At 55.4% G+C, this 17,738-nt stretch overlaps 2 protein-coding genes across 8 annotated transcripts; one reads left to right on the top strand and one right to left on the bottom strand.

The window, feature by feature from the left end:
* Positions 1 to 10,043: 10,043 nt before the first annotated feature.
* On the top strand, positions 10,044 to 15,515 carry PLK3 (polo like kinase 3). Of its 2 annotated transcripts, XM_077958948.1 has the most exons (16): positions 10,044 to 10,250; positions 10,653 to 10,820; positions 10,987 to 11,094; positions 11,183 to 11,299; positions 11,453 to 11,582; positions 11,672 to 11,759; positions 12,589 to 12,684; positions 12,784 to 12,982; positions 13,097 to 13,223; positions 13,432 to 13,523; positions 13,761 to 13,854; positions 13,993 to 14,076; positions 14,183 to 14,345; positions 14,494 to 14,623; positions 14,789 to 14,902; positions 15,012 to 15,515. In XM_077958948.1, exons 1-16 carry the CDS (start codon positions 10,158 to 10,160, stop codon positions 15,201 to 15,203), a joined length of 1,995 nt encoding a protein of 664 aa, XP_077815074.1. In that variant the 5' UTR covers positions 10,044 to 10,157; the 3' UTR covers positions 15,204 to 15,515. The 2 variants fall into 2 exon arrangements, with proteins under 2 accessions (XP_077815074.1, XP_001099497.2); XM_001099497.5 differs by lacking the exon at positions 10,044 to 10,250 and having other exon boundaries at positions 10,518 to 10,820.
* Positions 15,433 to 17,335, bottom strand: DYNLT4 (dynein light chain Tctex-type 4). Of its 6 annotated transcripts, none has more exons than XM_077959702.1 (3): positions 17,151 to 17,335; positions 16,309 to 16,363; positions 15,433 to 16,200 (listed from the first exon to the last, which is right to left on the bottom strand). In XM_077959702.1, the coding sequence occupies exons 1-3, from the start codon at positions 17,200 to 17,202 to the stop codon at positions 15,528 to 15,530; spliced, it is 780 nt and encodes a 259-aa protein (XP_077815828.1). In that variant the 5' UTR covers positions 17,203 to 17,335; the 3' UTR covers positions 15,433 to 15,527. The 6 variants fall into 6 exon arrangements, with proteins under 6 accessions (XP_077815828.1, XP_077815852.1, XP_014993592.3 ...); XM_077959726.1 differs by lacking the exon at positions 17,151 to 17,335 and adding an exon at positions 16,831 to 17,002; XM_015138106.3 differs by lacking the exon at positions 17,151 to 17,335 and adding an exon at positions 16,831 to 16,908 and having other exon boundaries at positions 15,433 to 16,204.
* Between the last annotated feature and the right edge of the window lie 403 nt (positions 17,336 to 17,738).

The following is a 17,738-nucleotide window of genomic DNA, read 5'->3' as shown; positions in this document are numbered from 1 at the left end:
AGAAAGAAAGAAAAGAACAAAGAAATAGAACCTCAAAATGTAAGAGAATTGGCAGCTCACTTACCGTCCCAGACCGTCCCAGTGCTGAGGCAAGTGAATACTGAAAAATCCCAAGAGTGGTGGTCCTGCCTCTGTCTTGCTTTGGGAAGCTCCTCCCCCTGCACCATGAGCTGGTTCCCTTCTGCAAGTTTCCTAAAGAGAGGAAGCACAGAGAGGTGATTAGGAGCACAGGCTTGGGAGTTGGACAAACCTGGGTCTGAATCCCAGCTCTCTGTAACTGCAAGTTACCTATCTCTCTGAACCTCAGTTTCCTCCTCTGCAAAGCAGGATCAAGAATGCCTAACCTCATGGGGCAATTTTGAGTATTCACAGAAACAATGCCTACGGCCTAGAGCACTGTGGCTTGGGCTGCTGTTACTATGAAAATTTGAATCTGTTCTCTTTGGTTTCCTACTACTGGTCCACTCTTGCCTCCCAAGCCTTCCAAGCCAGACAGTCCTTGAGAAATGAGGAGGCAGAGACCTTTCCCTCATGTCCTGCTAACCTGCCCCAGACCAAACAGTGCTGGATCCTGGTTTTTAAGTTGGATACACAAGGCCCTCTGAGACTTACCCACCTCTACCCTCATCACCAGCCTCTGCCTAGCTCATTTTTAAGTTTTTTTTTTTTTTTTTTGAGACGGAGTCTCGCTCTGTCACCCAGGCTGGAGTGCAGTGGCAGGATCTCGGCTCACTGCAAGCTCCGCCTCCTGGGTTCACGCCATTCTCCGGCCTCAGCCTCCCGAGTCGCTGGGACTACAGGCGCCCGCCACCTCGCCCGGCTAGTTTTTTTGTGTTTTTTTTTAGTAGAGACGGGGTTTCACCATGTTAGCCAGGATGGTCTCCACCTCCTGACCTCGTGATCTGCCCGTCTCTGCCTCCCAAAGTGCCGAGATTACAGGCTTGAGCCACCGCGCTCGGCCAATTTTTTTTTTTAATTTTAATTTTTGTGAGTGCATAGTAGGTGTATATGCCTAGCTCATTTGTAACTGTTCCTTCAAGGTGTAGCTCAGAGCACCCTCTAGGAAGCCTTCCATGATCTTTCCCAGGTTACTCCTCAAAACCCTCTGGGTTTTGTCTCTTGCAGCAGTTAATCACAGTGGTCTATGATCTGTTCACAGGGAGATCTCTCCTCTAGCCTGTGAGATGCCTGAGAAGTTTTGAATTTGATTCATCTAGGTAAAGCTAGATTACAGTGGCTCATGCCTGTAATCCTGACACTTTGGGAGGCTGAGGTGGGAGGATCACTTAAGCGCAGGAGTTTGGGACCAGCCTGGGCAACATAGTGTGACCTGTCTCTACAAAATATTGTTTAAAATTAGCTGGGTATGGTGGTGTGCGCCTAGAGTCCAGGCACTTAAGAGGCTGAGGTATGGCCGGGCGCGGTGGCTCAAGCCTGTAATCCCGGCACTTTGGGAGGCTGAGACGGGCGGATCACGAGGTCAGGAGATCGAGACCATCCTGGCTGACACGGTGAAACCCTGTCTCTACTAAAAAATACAAAAAAACTAGTCGGGCGAGGTGGCGGGCACCTGTAGTCCCAGCTACTGGGGAGGCTGAGGCAGGAGAATGGCATAAACCCGGGAGGCGGAGCTTGCAGTGAGTTGAGATCCGCCCACTGCACTCCAGCCTGGGCGACAGAGCAAGACTCCGTCTCAAAAAAAGAAAAAAAAAAAAAAGAGGCTGAGGTGGGAGGATCACTTGAGCCCAGGAGTCTGAGGCTGCAGTGAGCCTTGATACAGCCATTGCACTCCAGCTTGGGTGACAGAGTGAGACCCTGTCTCAAAACAAAACAAAAAAAAACAGCAAAAAAAAAAAAAAAAAAAAAGAAAAGAAAAAGTTGGGGAGGAAAACTTGAAACCAAGCAAGCTTCTTTTTCTTTCTTTCTTCTCATCCTTCTCTCCTTCTCACCTCCCTCCACCCACTCTTTTGTTTTCCATTTCTCTCTTCCCTTTTAAGATGAAAGACATCTGGTCCCCCAGCCCCTCCCTACTATTTTGTGAGATTTCCCAGATGAGGCAAGATGTGGAAAACTACTCATGGCCTGACTGGAGTTACGTTCTCCTTCCAGGTCTCCCATGTGAGATGTCAATATAAGGAAAGAACAGGACAGAGAGAGAGAGAGAGAGAGAGAATGTGTGTGTGTCTAGGACCTGACCTGGGGAGGGTGAGATACCAGCTCCTGGGCCTCAGGCATCATGGCCAGGCAGTTCATTCCCATGCTGTGATCTGTGGCTTTCCTAGAGCATCTGGGCTGCTTACCACTTAAAGATGTTCTAGGACTTGGAAAGCCAGGTCCTGGGAGTACAAGAGCTCAGGCTGTGTCTCCCTGACAGCTCTACGCCAGGAAGACCAGCTGGCTGCATTTCAGTCCTGTACCCCACCCGCACCTGTGGCCCTCACACCTCTGCTTGTTCCCAGCCCTGTGGTCTGTGATTTTCCCACAGAGCCCAGGATAAAAGTACATGACCTGAAGCCTCTGCCAGAGGAAGAGGGCGGTCCCCAGGCCCACCCAGTCCCTACCTCCTGAATCACCTTATCTCCCTTCTCTGCTGCTGACCAGTCCCTTTGTTTATGGTGCAGGAGAGGGAACCACTCAGCCCATAAATCACCTGCCCCACCTTTCCTTATCCTCCAGCTCTGCCTCTCCCTCCCTATTGGTCCTGCCCACCCATTCCCCTGTCCCCTCCTCACAACTGAGAGCTGGTTGTATAGCTTGGCAGTGAAATGGATTCTGGAGCCACACTGCCCAGGTTCCCAAGTCCATGCTTCACCGTGGCCACCAAAGTCACCAAGCTTTGTGACCTTGAGAAAGCCAATGAACCTTTTAAATTCCCCATGAGGGCCGGGCGCGGTGGCTCACGCCTGTAATCCCAGCACTTTGGGAGGCCGAGACGGGCGGATCACGAGGTCAGGAGATCGAGACCATCCTGGCTAACACGGTGAAACCCCGTCTCTACTAAAAAATACAAAAAACTAGCCGGGCGAGGTGGCGGGCGCCTATAGTCCCAGCTACTCGGGAGGCTGAGGCAGGAGAATGGCGGGAACCCGGGAGGCGGAGCTTGCAGTGAGCTGAGATCTGGCCACCGCACTCCAGCCTGGGTGACAGAGCGAGACTCTGTCTCAAAAAAAAAAAAAAAAAATTAAATAAATAAATAAATAAATAAATTCCCCATGAGAGGCTGGGTGTGGTAGCTCATGCCTGTAATCCCAGCACTTTGGGAGGCCAAGACAGGTGGATCACTTGAGGTCAGGAGTGAGACCAGCCTGACAAACATGGCAAAATCCTGTCACTACTAAAAATACAAAAATTAGCTGGGCTTGGTGGCAGGTGCCAGTAATCCCAGCTACTCAGAAGGTTGAGGTGAGAGAATCACTTGAATCTAGGAGGTGGAGGTTACAGTGAGCCCTGATCATACCATTGCACTCCAGCCTGGCCAACAGAGCAAGACTCCATCTCAAAAAAAAAAAAAAAAAAAATTTCCCCATGGGGACATGCGGATGATGATGCCTATCGCATGGAGTGGTTGTGAATATCAGGTGAGTTAATAGTATAAAGTGCTCACAATAGCACTAGGTAAGTGGGAAGTGCTACTGTGGCTATCAGCACATCTCTTATTTCAGGTTGCCTTTATCCCTTCTACCTCTGCACCCACCAAGGATACCTGCCATCTCCTTATTGCTGAAGTCAATAGCCCTTCCCAAGTCCTAACCTTACCTTGCATCTCTCATTCTTGACCCTACTCCGTTGGCCTCTGTGACATGACACTCAAGAGATTCTGGCCCAAGCATGGTGGCTCATGCCTGTAATCCCAGCACTTTGGGAGGCCAAGGCGGGATCACTTGAGTCCAGGAATTCGAGACCAGCCTGGACAACATGGCAAAACCCTGTCTCTACAAAAATACAAAAAATTAGCCGGGTGTGGTGGTGCATGCCTCTAGTCCCAGCTACTTGGAGGCTGAGGTGGGAGGATCGCTTGAGCCAGGAGGTCGAGGCTGCAGTGAGCTGTGATTGCACCGCCTGCACTCCAGCCTGGGTGACAGAGTGAGACTCCATCTAAACAAACAACGACAAAAGACAGAGAGAACAAGAAGACAAGAGAATAAGCTCACAGCCCCAGCCCGGGTGTAGGCCCACCCAGCCCGTTGAGGGAGCCACAAGACAACAGCAAGAAAGGCCAGATGGGATTTCATTTTGTGCCTGAGTGGTGGCCCCTGCCAGGGTCCTGTGTGGCAGAGGTTAGAGAGGTAACATGGCCATGGATCAGACAGCCTGAGCTCAACCTTAAACCCCAGCCTGGGAGGAGAAGGGAACCCAGTCTTAGGCTCAGCACATATGTGCTTGGCAGGAGCTCCTCAGCTTTGGGGAGGAGGCTCTAGGGAACCAGGCCACGAGGGCAAATCAGCTTTCTCTCCCAAGGAGCCTGTCCTAGCCCCCTCCTTCCCACTTCCCAGACCCACTGCCTGGCTATATTGTCAGACTTCACCTGAACTCACCAGGTTCAAAACTTAGGGCAGCTTGGGAACTTGGCAAATTGGGGGAGGAGCAAGTAGACCTTCACTCCTCCACACACATTGCAAAGCCTTTGGAGGTCTGGCCCCTGGACTGTTCCAGTCACCCTTCCCCCTTTCCTCCAGCTACTCTAAACTTTCAGTTTTTCCAAGGACCAATAGCTCTCACTCCAGGCCTCAAGGAGCATACTTTCTCCTCCTGTCCATCCTGTTCCTGGCTAACTCCTCCTCAGCTCTCAGGTTTCAACTTAGAAATTTCAGCCTACGTACATTCCCCAAACTGGGTGTGATCCCACCTCTGGGATCTCATAGGCCACCCCCATACCCTGTCTGTCTTCACCACTATAGCACTAATTACAGTCCAGTGTTGTTGTCCTACCTACAGGTCACTCCAGGGTGCAGCACAGGACCTGACACATAGAGGCTGCTCAAGAAAACATTTGTTGAAAAAATGGACAAGTGGCCTGGCGCAGTGGCTCATGTCTGTAATCCCAGCACATTGGGAAGCCTAGGCAGGCGGATCACTTGAGGTCAGTAGTTCAAGACCAGCCTGACCAACATGGTGAAACTCCATCTCTACTAAAAATACAAAAATTAGCCAGGCGTGGTGGCGGGGGCCTGTAACCCCAGCCACTCGGGAGGCTGAGGCACAAGAATCTCTTGAACCCGGGAGGTGGAGGTTGCAGTGAGCTGAGATTGTGTCACTGCACTCCAGCCTGGGCAACAGTGTGAGACTCTGTCTAAAAAAAAAAAAAAAAAAAGTTAGCTCGGTGTGGTGGTGCATGCCTGTAATCCCAGCTACTTGGGGGGCTGAAGCAGGAGAATTGCTTGAACCCAGGAGGCGGAGGTTGCAGTGACCTGCCATCCTGTCACTGCATCACTGCACTCCAGCCTGGGTGACAGAGCGAGACTCTGTTTAAAAAAAAAAAAAAAATTAGCTGGGTGTGGTGGCATGCACCAGCTGTAGTCCCAGCTACTTGGGAGGCTGAGTTGGGAGGATTGCCTGAGCCAGGGAGGTGGAGGCTTCAGGGAGCCAGGATTACGCCACTGCACTCCAGCCTGGGCCTCAGAGTGAAACCTTGTGTCAAAAAACAAAAAAAACAGAGTGTGTTAGATCTTGCTAGACTTGGTGATATAATTAAGAGGCCGTTATGGGCAGAACTGTGCCCCCTTCCAAAATTCATTTTTATATATATATATTTTTTTCTTTTTCTTTTTCTTTTTCTTTTCCTTTTTTTTTTTTTTTGAGACAGAGTCTCGCTCAGCCACCCAGGCTGGAGTGCAGTGGCGCGATCTCGGCTCACTGCAACCACCGTCTCCCGAGTCCAAGCAATTCTCCTGTCTCAGCCTCCCGAGTAGCTGGGATTACAGGCACCTGCCATCATGCCTGGCTAATTTTTGTATTTTAGTAGAGACAGGGTTTCACCACGTTGGTCAGGCTGGTCTCGAATTCCTGACCTCAGGTGATCTGCCCACCTCAGCCTCCCAGTACTGGGATTACAGGCATGAGCCACCGCACCCAGCCCTATATATATATTTGAGACAAGCTCTCTGTTGCCCAGGCTGGAGTGTAGCAGCATGATCATGACTCACTGTAGCCTAGACCTCCAGGGCTCAAGGGATTCTCCCACCTCAGCCTCCCAAGTCGCTGGGATTACAGGTGTGCACCACCACACCCCAGCTAATTTTTGTTTTGTTTTGGAGACAGAATCTCCATCTGTCACCCAGGCTGGCATGCAGTGGTGTGATCTCAGCTCAATGCAACCTCCATCTCCTGGGTTCAAGTGAGTCTTATGCCTCAGCCTCCCGAGTAACTGGGACTACAGGCGTGAGCCACTAGGCCCCGATAAATTTTGTATTTTTTTTTTTAAGACGGAGTCTCACTCTGTCACACTCAGGCTGGAGTGCAGTGGCATGCTGCCTCCTGGGTTCAAGCGATTCTCCTGCCTCAGCCTCCAGAGTAGCTGGGATTACAGGCGCCTGCCGCCATGCCTGGCTAACTTTTTTTTTTTTTTTTTTTTTTTGAGACGGAGTCTCGCTCTATCGCCCAGGCTAGAGTGCAGTGGCCGGATCTCAGCTCACTGCAAGCTCCGCCTCCCGGGTTCATGCCATTCTCCGGCCTCAGCCTCCCCAGTAGCTGGGACTACAGGCGCCCGCCACCTCGCCCGGCTAGTTTTTTGTATTTCTTTTTTTTTTTTTTTTTTTTTTGAGACGGAGTCTCGCTCTGTCGCCCAGGCTGGAGTGCAGTGGCGCGATCTCGGCTCACTGCAAGCTCCGCCTCCCGGGTTCACGCCATTCTCCTGCCTCAGCCTCCCGAGTAGCTGGGACTACAGGCGCCCACAACCGCGCCCGGCTAATTTTTTGTATTTTTAGTAGAGACGGGGTTTCACCGTGGTCTCGATCTCCTGACCTTGTGATCCGCCCGCCTCGGCCTCCCAAAGTGCTGGGATTACAGGCGTGAGCCACCGCGCCCGGCGTTTTTTGTATTTCTTAATAGAGACGGGGTTTCACCGTGTTAGCCAGGATGGTTTCGATCTCCTGACCTCGTGATCCGCCCGTCTCGGCCTCCCAAAGTGCTGGGATTACAGGCTTGAGCCACCGCGCCCGGCCTTTTTTTTTTTTTTTTTTTTGAGATAGAGTCTCACTTTGTCACCCAAGCTGGAGGGCAATGGCACGATATTGGCTCACTACAACCTCCACCTTCCAGGTTCAAGCGATTCTCCTGCCTCAGCCTCCAGAGTAGCTGGGATTATAGGTGGGTGCCACCACACCAGGCTAATTTTTGTATTATTAGTAGAGATAGGGTTTCACCATGTTGGTCAGGCTGGTTTCGAACTCCTGGCCTCAGGTGATCTGCCTGCCTCCCAAAGTGCTGGGATTACAGGTGTGAGCCACTGTGACTGGCCCAATTTTTGTATTTTTTTTTTTTTTTTTAGTAGAGAACGGGGTTTTACTGTGTTTCCCAGGCTGGTCTCAAACTCCTGTACTCAAGTGATCTGCCTGTCTCAGCCTCCCAAAGTGCTGGGATTACAGGCATGAGCCACCACTGCACGGCCCCCGAATTTATTTATTTTATTATTATTATTATTATTATTATTATTATTATTATTTTAGACAGAGTCTCCCTCTGTTGCCAGACTGGAATGTAGTGTTGCGATCTCAGCTTACTGCAACCTCCCTCTCCTGGGTTCAAGCAATTCTTGAATCGCTTTTTTGAGACTCTGTCTCAAAAAAAAAAAAAAAAAAATATATATATATATATATATATATATATATTTGAATTTTGGGCCAGGCAGAGTGGCTCACACCTGTAATCCCAGCACTTTGGGAGGGCCGAGGTGGATGGATCACAAGGTCAGGAGTTCAAGACCAGCCTGGCCAATATGGTGAAACCCTGTCTCTACTAAAAAATACAAAAATTAGCTGGACATGGTGGCACGAGCCTGTAATCCAGGCTACTCTGGAGGCTGGGGCAGGAGAATCCCTTGAACCCGAGAGGCGGAGGGAACCCGAGAGGCAGAGGTTGCAGTGAGCAGAGATTGCGTCACTGCACTCCAGCCTGGGCAACAGAGCAAGACTCCGTCTCAAAAAACAAACAAAACAAAACAAAATAAATAACATTGCAAAATTGAATATGCCCTTTGACTCTCTAAATGCCTCAGATCCATTTACCCTGGGGATTTGTCCTTTCTAGCCCCACCACCATCTCCCCCTGGAAGATTGCTGACCTGTAAGGATAAAGACCAGACACTTGAGCAGACACTTAGGGTCTTCCTGCCCATCCCTATCCCCCACTCGCCCTCAGTCATTTTGGCTACTAGTGTTTCTCCACATCTGAGGCTGTCCTGGGTCTCCCTTCAGTGGTCATGAAGGACAAGGTTGGAGAAGTTGGCTCTCATGGGTCTGATGAGGGATTGGGTGGGATCCCTCTAACAGCATATGGAGGGGGATGAAATGGGCATGAGACCAAAGGCCAGGAGAGCAGCAAGGAGCTGTGGCAATCATCCTGACAAGAGAGACTGTGGCCCAGGCCAGGGTGTGAGGGGAAGATAGAGCCAAGGGGATAGATATCAGAGCTATCTGGGAGATAAAATTGACAGGAATCAGGTACTCAGCAAATATTTGTTGACTTTCCTGGCTACTCTTTCTAAAGTAGGCTCTTTGTTTGCTCTTCTGTTTATTCTTCCTCCATAGCACTTTTCACAGCCTGCAATCACCTTCTTTATCTGCTTGCCTATTGTCTGTTTCCATCAAGCAGAATGTAAACTAAATGAGGGCTGCAAGCTTGATTAGTTTTATTTGAGATAGTGTCCAGCACTTAGCAGATGCTCTCAATAAATCTTTTGAGGAATGGCATGGTAATTGATTGGCTGGTGCAGAGGGTGGGCAGAGAGGTGAGAGACAAGGCTAGGAGACCTGTGGTCTTGGGCCTCTGTCTCGGGCATTGCGCAGGGGTCTAGGGGTCCACATGGTCCAGAGACTAGCTGCCCAATTGCCCGTGTCTAGCATTTGAGAAAATCCAATTCCCGGCCAGGCGCGGTGGCTCACGCCTGTAATCCCAACACTTTGGGAGGCTGAAGTGGGCAGATCACCTGAGTCTGGGAGTTCCAGATCAGTCTGACCAACGTGGAGAAACCCTATCTCTACTTAAAAAAAAAAAAATACAAAATTAGCCGGGTGTGATGGCGCACGCCTGTAATCCCAGCTGCTTGGGAGGCTGAGGCAGGAGAATCGCTTGAACTTGGAAGGCAGAGTTTGGGGTGAGTCAAGATCGCGCCATTGCACTCCAGCCTGGGCAACAAGAGCGAAACTCTGTCTCAAAAAAAAAAAAAAAAAAAAAAAAAAAAAAAAAAAAAAAAAAAAAGGGCCGGGCGCGGTGGCTCACGCCTGTAATCCCAGCACTTTGGGAGGCCGAGGCGGGCGGATCACGAGGTCAGGAGATCGAGATCATCCTGGCAAACACGATGAAACCCCATCTCTACTATACTAAAAATACAAAAAAAATTAGCCGGGCGTGGTGGCGGGCACCCTGTAGTCCCAGCTTCTAGGGTGGCTGAGCCAGGAGAATGGTGTGAACCTGGGAGGCGGCAGAGCTTGCAGTGAGCGGAGATTGCGCCACTGCACTCCAACCTGGGCGACACAGTGAGACTCCGTCTCAAAAAAAAAAAAAAAAAGAAAAAAGAAAATCCAATTCCCATTCACTTTCTGGCCTTCTGGCTGCTGACCCAGGCCCGCGGGTATTTTCAGAGGAAGGGAATTGGGGACCCCGCAGGAACCCGAAATCTGCCCCTCAAGAGTGTAGAAGTGGGTAGCGGAAGATGTGGCCTGGAGCATGGTAAAAGGGTCCAGTCTCTGCTTGACTGGACTCCTAAACCTGGCAAGGCAGCCCTCAGGCCAGGCAAGCCAGGCGCGAGACTGTGCCTTCCTTCCAGGCCCTAAAGAGGGCAGCACTGGGCCGGGCCCCGGGCGAGGGGGAGGGACACACGCGGTCCGGCACACTGAAAGGGGAGTGTCGGGTGACACGCCTGGGGAAAAGCGAGCGCCGCCCCTGCCTCTCAGCTGCTGGCTGGAACGCTGATCTATCTAGTTGCTGGGGGACGCCCCCAGATGCCCGGGCCCCACTCGGACTTCAGCACACGCCCCGAAGGATGGGGAAAGAAAGAGGCCCCCATGAGCGGGACTCGCAGTGGCCAAGGAGGGGTGAGAAGCGGACAGGGATCAGCTGGCCCCGGCGGCCTGGTCGCACCTGCATGGTGACTAGCTGCCGGGCTGCGCCCCGGGGCGCAGCCAGGAGGCGGGGCCTGGCAGTGCGTTGGGGGGGGGAGGAGCTTCTGGGTGATGTAAGGCCGGGCATGGGAGGGGCCTCTCCTCGACTCGCTGCCAGGAAGGGGGCGGGACTCTTGGTGACGAGACGCCGGGGAGGGGGCAGGCGTTCATTGATAAAAACGCTGGGCTCCCCCGGGCGCGAGCGCAGCGTAGCAAATACAGGCAGCGCCACGCGCGGCCGGGGCCGGGCGGAACCGAGAAGAAGCCGGGCCCGCGCTGCGACGCGCCGCCCGCATGGAGCCCGCCACTGGTTTCCTGTCCCCGCGCCCCTTCCAGCGTGCGGCCGCCGAGCCCGCTCCCCCGGCCGGGCCCGGGCCGCCTCCGAGTGCCTTGCCCGGACCTGAGCTGGAGATGCTGGCCGGGCTACCGACGTCAGACCCCGGGCGCCTCATCACGGACCCGCGCAGTGGCCGCACCTACTTCAAAGGCCGCTTGTTGGGCAAGGTGGGCCGGGGGACGTCCGCGGGGTGGTGATGGTGGAGGTGGGGGTCTCGGCCGGCCTCATTTCTGGCACCAAGCCGGGCGTGGCCACTTGACCCCCAACGCGGGGACGCCCGCGGGCCAGAGTCGGCCCCCCTGGAACACCCAGCCTGACGCCCCCTCTTCACAGGGGGGCTTCGCCCGCTGCTACGAGGCCACTGACACAGAGACTGGCAGCGCCTACGCTGTCAAAGTCATCCCGCAGAGCCGCGTCGCCAAGCCGCATCAGCGCGAGAAGGTAGGTCCAGGCTCAGCGGGCGAGGGGTGGGGTGGGGACGGTGGCATGGGAACCATGGAAGGATGACGACCCTGCGCCCTCATCGCAGATCCTAAATGAGATTGAGCTGCACCGAGACCTGCAGCACCGCCACATCGTGCGTTTTTCGCACCACTTTGAGGACGCTGACAACATCTACATTTTCCTGGAGCTCTGCAGTCGAAAGGTGAAAGATGGTGATACCCGCAGGGATGAGGGTGAAGGAGAGAAGAGAGTCTTAAGACCCAAAGCTCGGGCCTTGTTTCTTCCTCTGGGAGCACAGATGGAGGGGAAGGGGGAGGGAGGGCTCACCAGGGGCTGAGGCAGTGGCTCTTTGCAGTCCCTGGCCCACATCTGGAAGGCCCGGCACACCCTGTTGGAGCCAGAAGTGCGCTACTACCTGCGGCAGATTCTTTCCGGCCTCAAGTACTTGCACCAGCGCGGCATCTTGCACCGGGACCTCAAGTTGGGTGAGACTCCTGAGCCTGGAGGATGGGAGGTTGGGGAGGGAGGGAGGAAGGAAGGAAAGAATCTGACACACCTCTCTTTCCCCATCTAGGAAATTTTTTCATCACTGAGAACATGGAACTGAAGGTGGGGGATTTTGGGCTGGCAGCCCGGTTGGAGCCTCCGGAGCAGAGGAAGAAGTGAGTTTTGAAGAAAGGAGCCTGTGTGTGATACAGATGACATGCGTGACAGACAGTGCATATGTATGTGGGAGGCAAGGTGACTGCTTGATGTGTGCATGAGATAAATGGGAAGGGATGAGGGGCTGTTTATGCATGTGTGAAGGTGGAGGTGGCAGCCTGTGTTACCGGGACCAGTGGAGAGGGGTAGAATCCTATAGGTGTGTGACACAGATAGGGTAGGTGACCCTGAGTCCCTGAGACAGATAGGGGTGTACAGATTCTTGGAGGCATATGACTTACCCTTCGTGTGGATAGGGGAAGGTTACAGGCAGCGTGTGTGTGTGTTTGTGTGTGAGAGACAGACTGAGAGTGTGGGAATGGTAGGATATGACACTGGGTGTAAGAAGACCCTGCTGTGGCCATCGTACTTTGTGTGTGTGACACAGACAGCATATGTGGCAGATAAGTGTTTATGGGGGTTGTGACAGCTGGTGTTGGTGTGTGTGTGGCACAAACCATGGGAGGTGACAGCCTGATGACTGTCTGAGAGACAGGAGTGAGGAAGGGGGAAGGGATCAGCTGTGGACTCTCTGTGTTGACCCTGGAGGAGGGGACTGGGCTGGGGGTCAGGCCCTCCCCCTGTCATGAAGAGCAGCTGAGCAGCTGGGCCAGGCGGGTGGGCGGGGACTCAGCTGCCATCCCTGGCATCCATTGTCCCAGGACAAGCAGGAGTTCTCTGGCCTTTGGTGACAGGCAGCTGCTTTGTCTGGACTCACAGTGGGGGAAGGGGTGGGGGGGCTGCTGGGCTGGGTCTCAGCCTTTTCTCCTCCTCCCCACCCTCTTTCAGGACCATCTGTGGCACCCCCAACTATGTGGCTCCAGAAGTGCTACTGAGACAGGGCCATGGGCCCGAGGCGGATGTGTGGTCACTGGGCTGTGTCATGTGAGTCGCAGGGTCCAGGTTCGGCAGCAGACAGGTGGTGGGTGTGTGGGTGGGGTATCCCCTCCACTTTACTCCTGACCCCTTGGCCCTGCCCTATAGGTACACGCTGCTCTGCGGGAGCCCTCCCTTTGAGACAGCTGACCTGAAGGAGACGTACCGCTGCATCAAGCAGGTTCACTACACGCTGCCTGCCAGCCTCTCACTGCCTGCTCGGCAGCTCCTGGCTGCCATCCTTCGGGCCTCACCCCGAGACCGCCCCTCTATTGACCAGATCTTGCGCCATGACTTCTTTACCAAGGTCTGTGGCTCCCCAGACCTCTAAGTCCATCTGCGTATTCCCAGGGATTGAAAGAGTGCAGGGGACAGGGCCCCTGGAGCCCCTCTTCTCTGTTCACACGGCTCCCCTCCCTAGGGCTACACCCCCGATCGACTCCCTATCAGCAGCTGCGTGACAGTCCCAGACCTGACACCCCCCAACCCGGCTAGGAGTCTGTTTGCCAAAGTTACCAAGAGCCTCTTTGGCAGAAAGAAGAACAAGAGTGAGTCTGGGGTGTCAGTGGGTTGAGGGGGCAGAGCAGCAGAGCAGCTTGTCCCATTCGTCTCGGGTGTGTGAGTGTGGGTGCCTGGTAACTCCTGGGGAGAGCATGTGCAGTACAGGCACTTGGGGAGGCCAATCTCTGTGTCATCCCTGTGGGAAGTGGAGGGGCTGGGCAGGATACTGAGGATGGTATCATCCTTCACCTCCAGGTAAGAATCATGCCCAGGAGAGGGACGAGGTCTCCTGTTTGGTAAGCGGCCTCATGCGCACGTCGGTTGGCCATCAGGATGCCAGGCCAGAGGTGAGGTGCTCACGTGGACACTGTTCCCCTGACTCACCCCCACCCTAGCAGCTGAGGGAAGCCCAGGATAAAAGGCTGCTGAAGCATCCAACCTCGTGGTGGCCTAATTGGCTGTGTGTCACCAGCCTGGCGGGGCTGACCTGGGGTGCCCTGGGAGGCAGGGCAGGGCCGGGCCATGGACTCAAGGGTTTGGATTTTGGGGCCTGTCTCACTCCCTTTCCCTGCCCAACCCTCCAGGCTCCAGCAGCTTCTGGCCCAGCCCCTGTCAGCCTAGTAGAGACAGCACCTGAGGACAGCTCACCCCGTGGGACACTGGCAAGCAGTGGAGATGGTGAGGAGCCAGGGAGGATGAGAGGTGCCAGAGGTTGCTGGAGCTGAGATCAGGGACCAGAGGGAAGGAGTGGGCAGAGGGGCCTGGCCTGGGTCCTGGGGTGCTAATTCCTAAATCTCCGTGCCCTGTCTCCTTCAGGATTTGAAGAAGGTCTGACTGTGGCCACAGTAGTGGAGTCAGCCCTCTGTGCGCTGAGAAACTGTGTGGCCTTCATGCCCCCAGGTAAGGCTGGGGTCTGGTACATGCTGCTGTCGTGGGAGTTCTGTGGCTGGGAGTTCTGCTCCTGGCAGCCAGGAGCAGGTCCTGACTCCCTCCGTTCCCATGACAGCGGAACAGAACCCGGCCCCGCTGGCCCAGCCAGAGCCTCTGGTGTGGGTCAGCAAGTGGGTTGACTACTCCAATAAGTTCGGCTTTGGGTATCAACTGTCCAGCCGCCGTGTGGCTGTGCTCTTCAACGATGGCACACATATGGCCCTGTCAGCCAACAGAAAGTAAGTGCGGTTATGGGGTGCCTTGTATTCAGGCCACTAACCCAGCAGGGCCGCACCCTCCTGCGTGCTCCTGGGCTCAGGGGTCTGGGTTTCTCAGGGGAGGGGCATCGGTGTAGGGCTCCCTCTGACCTCTGCCTCCCCATTCTAGGACTGTGCACTACAACCCCACCAGCACAAAGCACTTCTCCTTCTCCGTGGGTGCTGTGCCCCGGGCCCTGCAGCCTCAGCTGAGTATCCTGCGGTACTTCACCTCCTACATGGAGCAGCACCTCATGAAGGTGTGAGCGCTGGGGCTGTGGTACATTGAAAACTAACCCATCCTGAGCTCTCTGATTCCCCCTTGGTGGTGGTGGGGGTGCTCCAAGCTAGAGGATAAGACATACACTAATGGGGAGGGGGCTGTCTCACGCTGGATCAGTGACCTGCTCCGATCCTGCTCCCAGGGTGGAGATCTGCCCAGTGTGGAAGAGGTAGAGGTACCTGCTCCACCCTTGCTGCTGCAGTGGGTCAAGACGGACCAGGCTCTCCTCATGCTGTTTAGTGATGGCACGGTCCAGGTAAGAGCCTATCCAGGAGTTTCGGGGAAGGTCTGGGAGGCCCAGGGTGCTGGGGAGGAAGCTGGGTCTGGAGCCTAGGTCCTGACCACTGTCATGCTCCTGTGTGCAGGTGAACTTCTACGGGGATCACACCAAGCTGATTCTCAGTGGCTGGGAGCCCCTCCTTGTGACTTTTGTAGCCCGAAATCGTAGTGCTTGTACTTACCTCGCTTCCCACCTTCGGCAGCTGGGCTGCTCTCCAGACCTGCGGCAGCGACTCCGCTATGCTCTGCGCCTGCTCCGGGACCGCAGCCCAGCCTAGGACCCAAGCCCTGAGGCCTGAGGCCTGTGCCTGTAAGGCTCTGGCCCTTGCCTTTGTGGCCCTCCCCATTCCTTTGGTGCCTCACTGGGGGCTTTGGGCCGAATCCCCCAGGGAATCAGGGACCAGCTTTACTGGAGTTGGGGGCGGCTTGTCTTCGCTGGCTCCTACCCCCTCTCCAAGATAAGCCTGAGCCTTAGCTCCCAGCTAGGGGGCGTTATTTATGGACCACTTTTATTTATTGTCAGACACTTATTTATTGGGATGTGAGCCCCAGGGGGGCCTCCTCCTAGGATAATAAACAATTTTGCAGAATTGGACTCCCCCTCACTCGCAGTAGAGCCCGTGGACCGTGGCCACCGCGAAGAGCGAGGTGTTGGTATAAGAGACCGAGGCCAGCCCATCGCGCGCCACGTCCCAGAGTGCGCGGCTGACCACGTGAATGCCCTGGCCCGCTCGCGGCCCCAGCACCACGCTGCACACCAGCTTGTACCGCGGCGGGCTAAGCTCGCGCAGGCGAACGTGCACCTGCTCGCAGAGCTCCTGCACCAGCCTCGCGGCCTCGTCGCTGGAGTAGCACGCGTCGCGCAGCCCTGCGGACAGTGCCGCCTCCAGGGCACGCTGTGCGCGCGCAGCCTCCCAGCGCTCCCCGGGCACCGGCTCCGTGCGGTAGGAGGGCGCCACCTGACGGGCGGGCGCCAGAGGCAACCCTGAGAAGCTGACCCGTGAGCCCAGAGGGGGCACCGGGCCCAGGGATGGCCGCCGACCCCCAGGACCCGCGCCTGGCCCGGCTAGCGAGTTGCGACGGGAGAAGGACGTGGCCACGCCCAGCATGGAGCCCCGGCGGGAGGCCGGGCCAGGACCTGGACCTGCCGGTCGCGCCTCATCAATGCTGGGCAGGCGGCCTCGGGGCCGCACTGGTGAGGGTTTCGGCCCGTAGTCTTTGGCATTCTCCTCCTCCTGGCGTCCCGGCGGCAGAGGCCTGCTGGCCATGGACCTGCTGGCTAGAGGACCCACACTCAGGGTGGCCTTCCTTGGGCATCTGTCTACCCACCCCAGCCTCCTGCTCAGTGATGTCAAGGGTTTTTACCTTCTACTCCCTTCTTACCTGTGTTTTAGAACAAGTGGATCAGATAGTCCCAGGCTGCCTGGGTTCCTAGGTGCTGAGAAGGTTAAAGGTTGTTAGACACATGAGCAAGGGACAGGAGGCTGCTGGGACTGGGATCCTGGGCTAGTCCCTGCCTGCTGAGCTCCTTCTCTGGGCACTATGGAGGTTAGCCAGGTACGCTCAGAGTCTTAGAGACTGCCAGTTCTCCCTTCCACCCTACTTCTCAGCCTGGACTATGGAGGCAGTGCCTCCAACCCCTAACCAGGAAAGACTGACAGATCACCTCTTTCAACCCCACAGATCCTTCCAGCCCTGGGGGTGTTGAATCCAGTCATCTTCCACCCAGATCTACTCTAGGGTGGCTGGCACAAAGGTCTCCCCTACACCTGGCCCAGGCTGAGGGCAGACGACTTGTGAAGCCCCTTCCACCTTCTGCCTTTGGCATCTGATCCCACTTCCTCCAGAATCAGTTCTGGGATGGCTGCCCTCTGCTCCTGAAACTCCCTCAGGCACCTGAGTCACCTGCAGGCTTTGGCTTCTGAGTTCTGTCAGGCTCCACAGCCCTAGCCCCACTGGCCTGAAGGGCAAGTGGGAGGGGAAGGACCTGTGTTGTGGAGTTGCCATGGGTTGCTGGAGCAAACACTCCTCCCTCCAAGGATCCCTCCCTCCAGTCCGGCTCTGGCTTAACCTGAGAGCCCTGTTAACTGTGAGCATGTGCTGCGCGTGGGGTCATCAGGGAGAGCGGCCGACAGGGTCTTGCAGCTCAGTGGCAAACTTCCTAAGCGCAGGCGACAGAGGGGCAGATGTAGAGGGAGGCTGTGGTCAGAAAGGCTTCGTCCTACCCCAGGGCGCTTGAGCCAGGGCCCGTTTTCTCCCCTTGTGGAGACTGGCCATTATGAACAAGTCACAGAGGCCTAGGATAGGGGGAGATCTTGAGGCTGCGGGGGCGGTGGCTCAGGAATCCAGGGTCTGGGCCCACAGGAAGGAACACGTCATGGCTCTGTTGTCTCCCCGTCAGTCAGCCTCGACAAGGACAAACATTTCCGCTCCCGGCGCACAGTTAGGGTGGGGCTTGGATGACTTCCTCAGTTCAGGGCTATGTGCGGGGGAGGGGAGGTCCATTGGCTCAGCTGGTAGGAACCAGGCCTTACAAAGTGGCAGTGACTCGGCGGTGAACACCGAGTCCAGCCTCGTGACCCTTGCTGACCCAAGTGTCCTGGGGCTTGTCCCTAGCTGGCTACACCTCTTGTGTGCCCTAGTACCTAGATTTCCCCAGAGGCTGTGACACCTCTGCCAGAGCTGACAACTCATGTGACTCCCCCTCTGGCGGGGACGGGACTGTCCCCTCCCAAACAAGCCAGGTCTGGGCCCTGACCCATCTATGGGGGCGAGGATTTTCCCTGTTGAGTGGGGGATTCCCAGGCCTGGCT

Source organism: Macaca mulatta, chromosome 1 (assembly GCF_049350105.2).
Source record: "Macaca mulatta isolate MMU2019108-1 chromosome 1, T2T-MMU8v2.0, whole genome shotgun sequence".
In the NCBI taxonomy this organism is placed as follows: domain Eukaryota; kingdom Metazoa; phylum Chordata; class Mammalia; order Primates; family Cercopithecidae; genus Macaca; species Macaca mulatta.
This window is presented reverse-complemented; position numbering and strand designations above follow the sequence as displayed.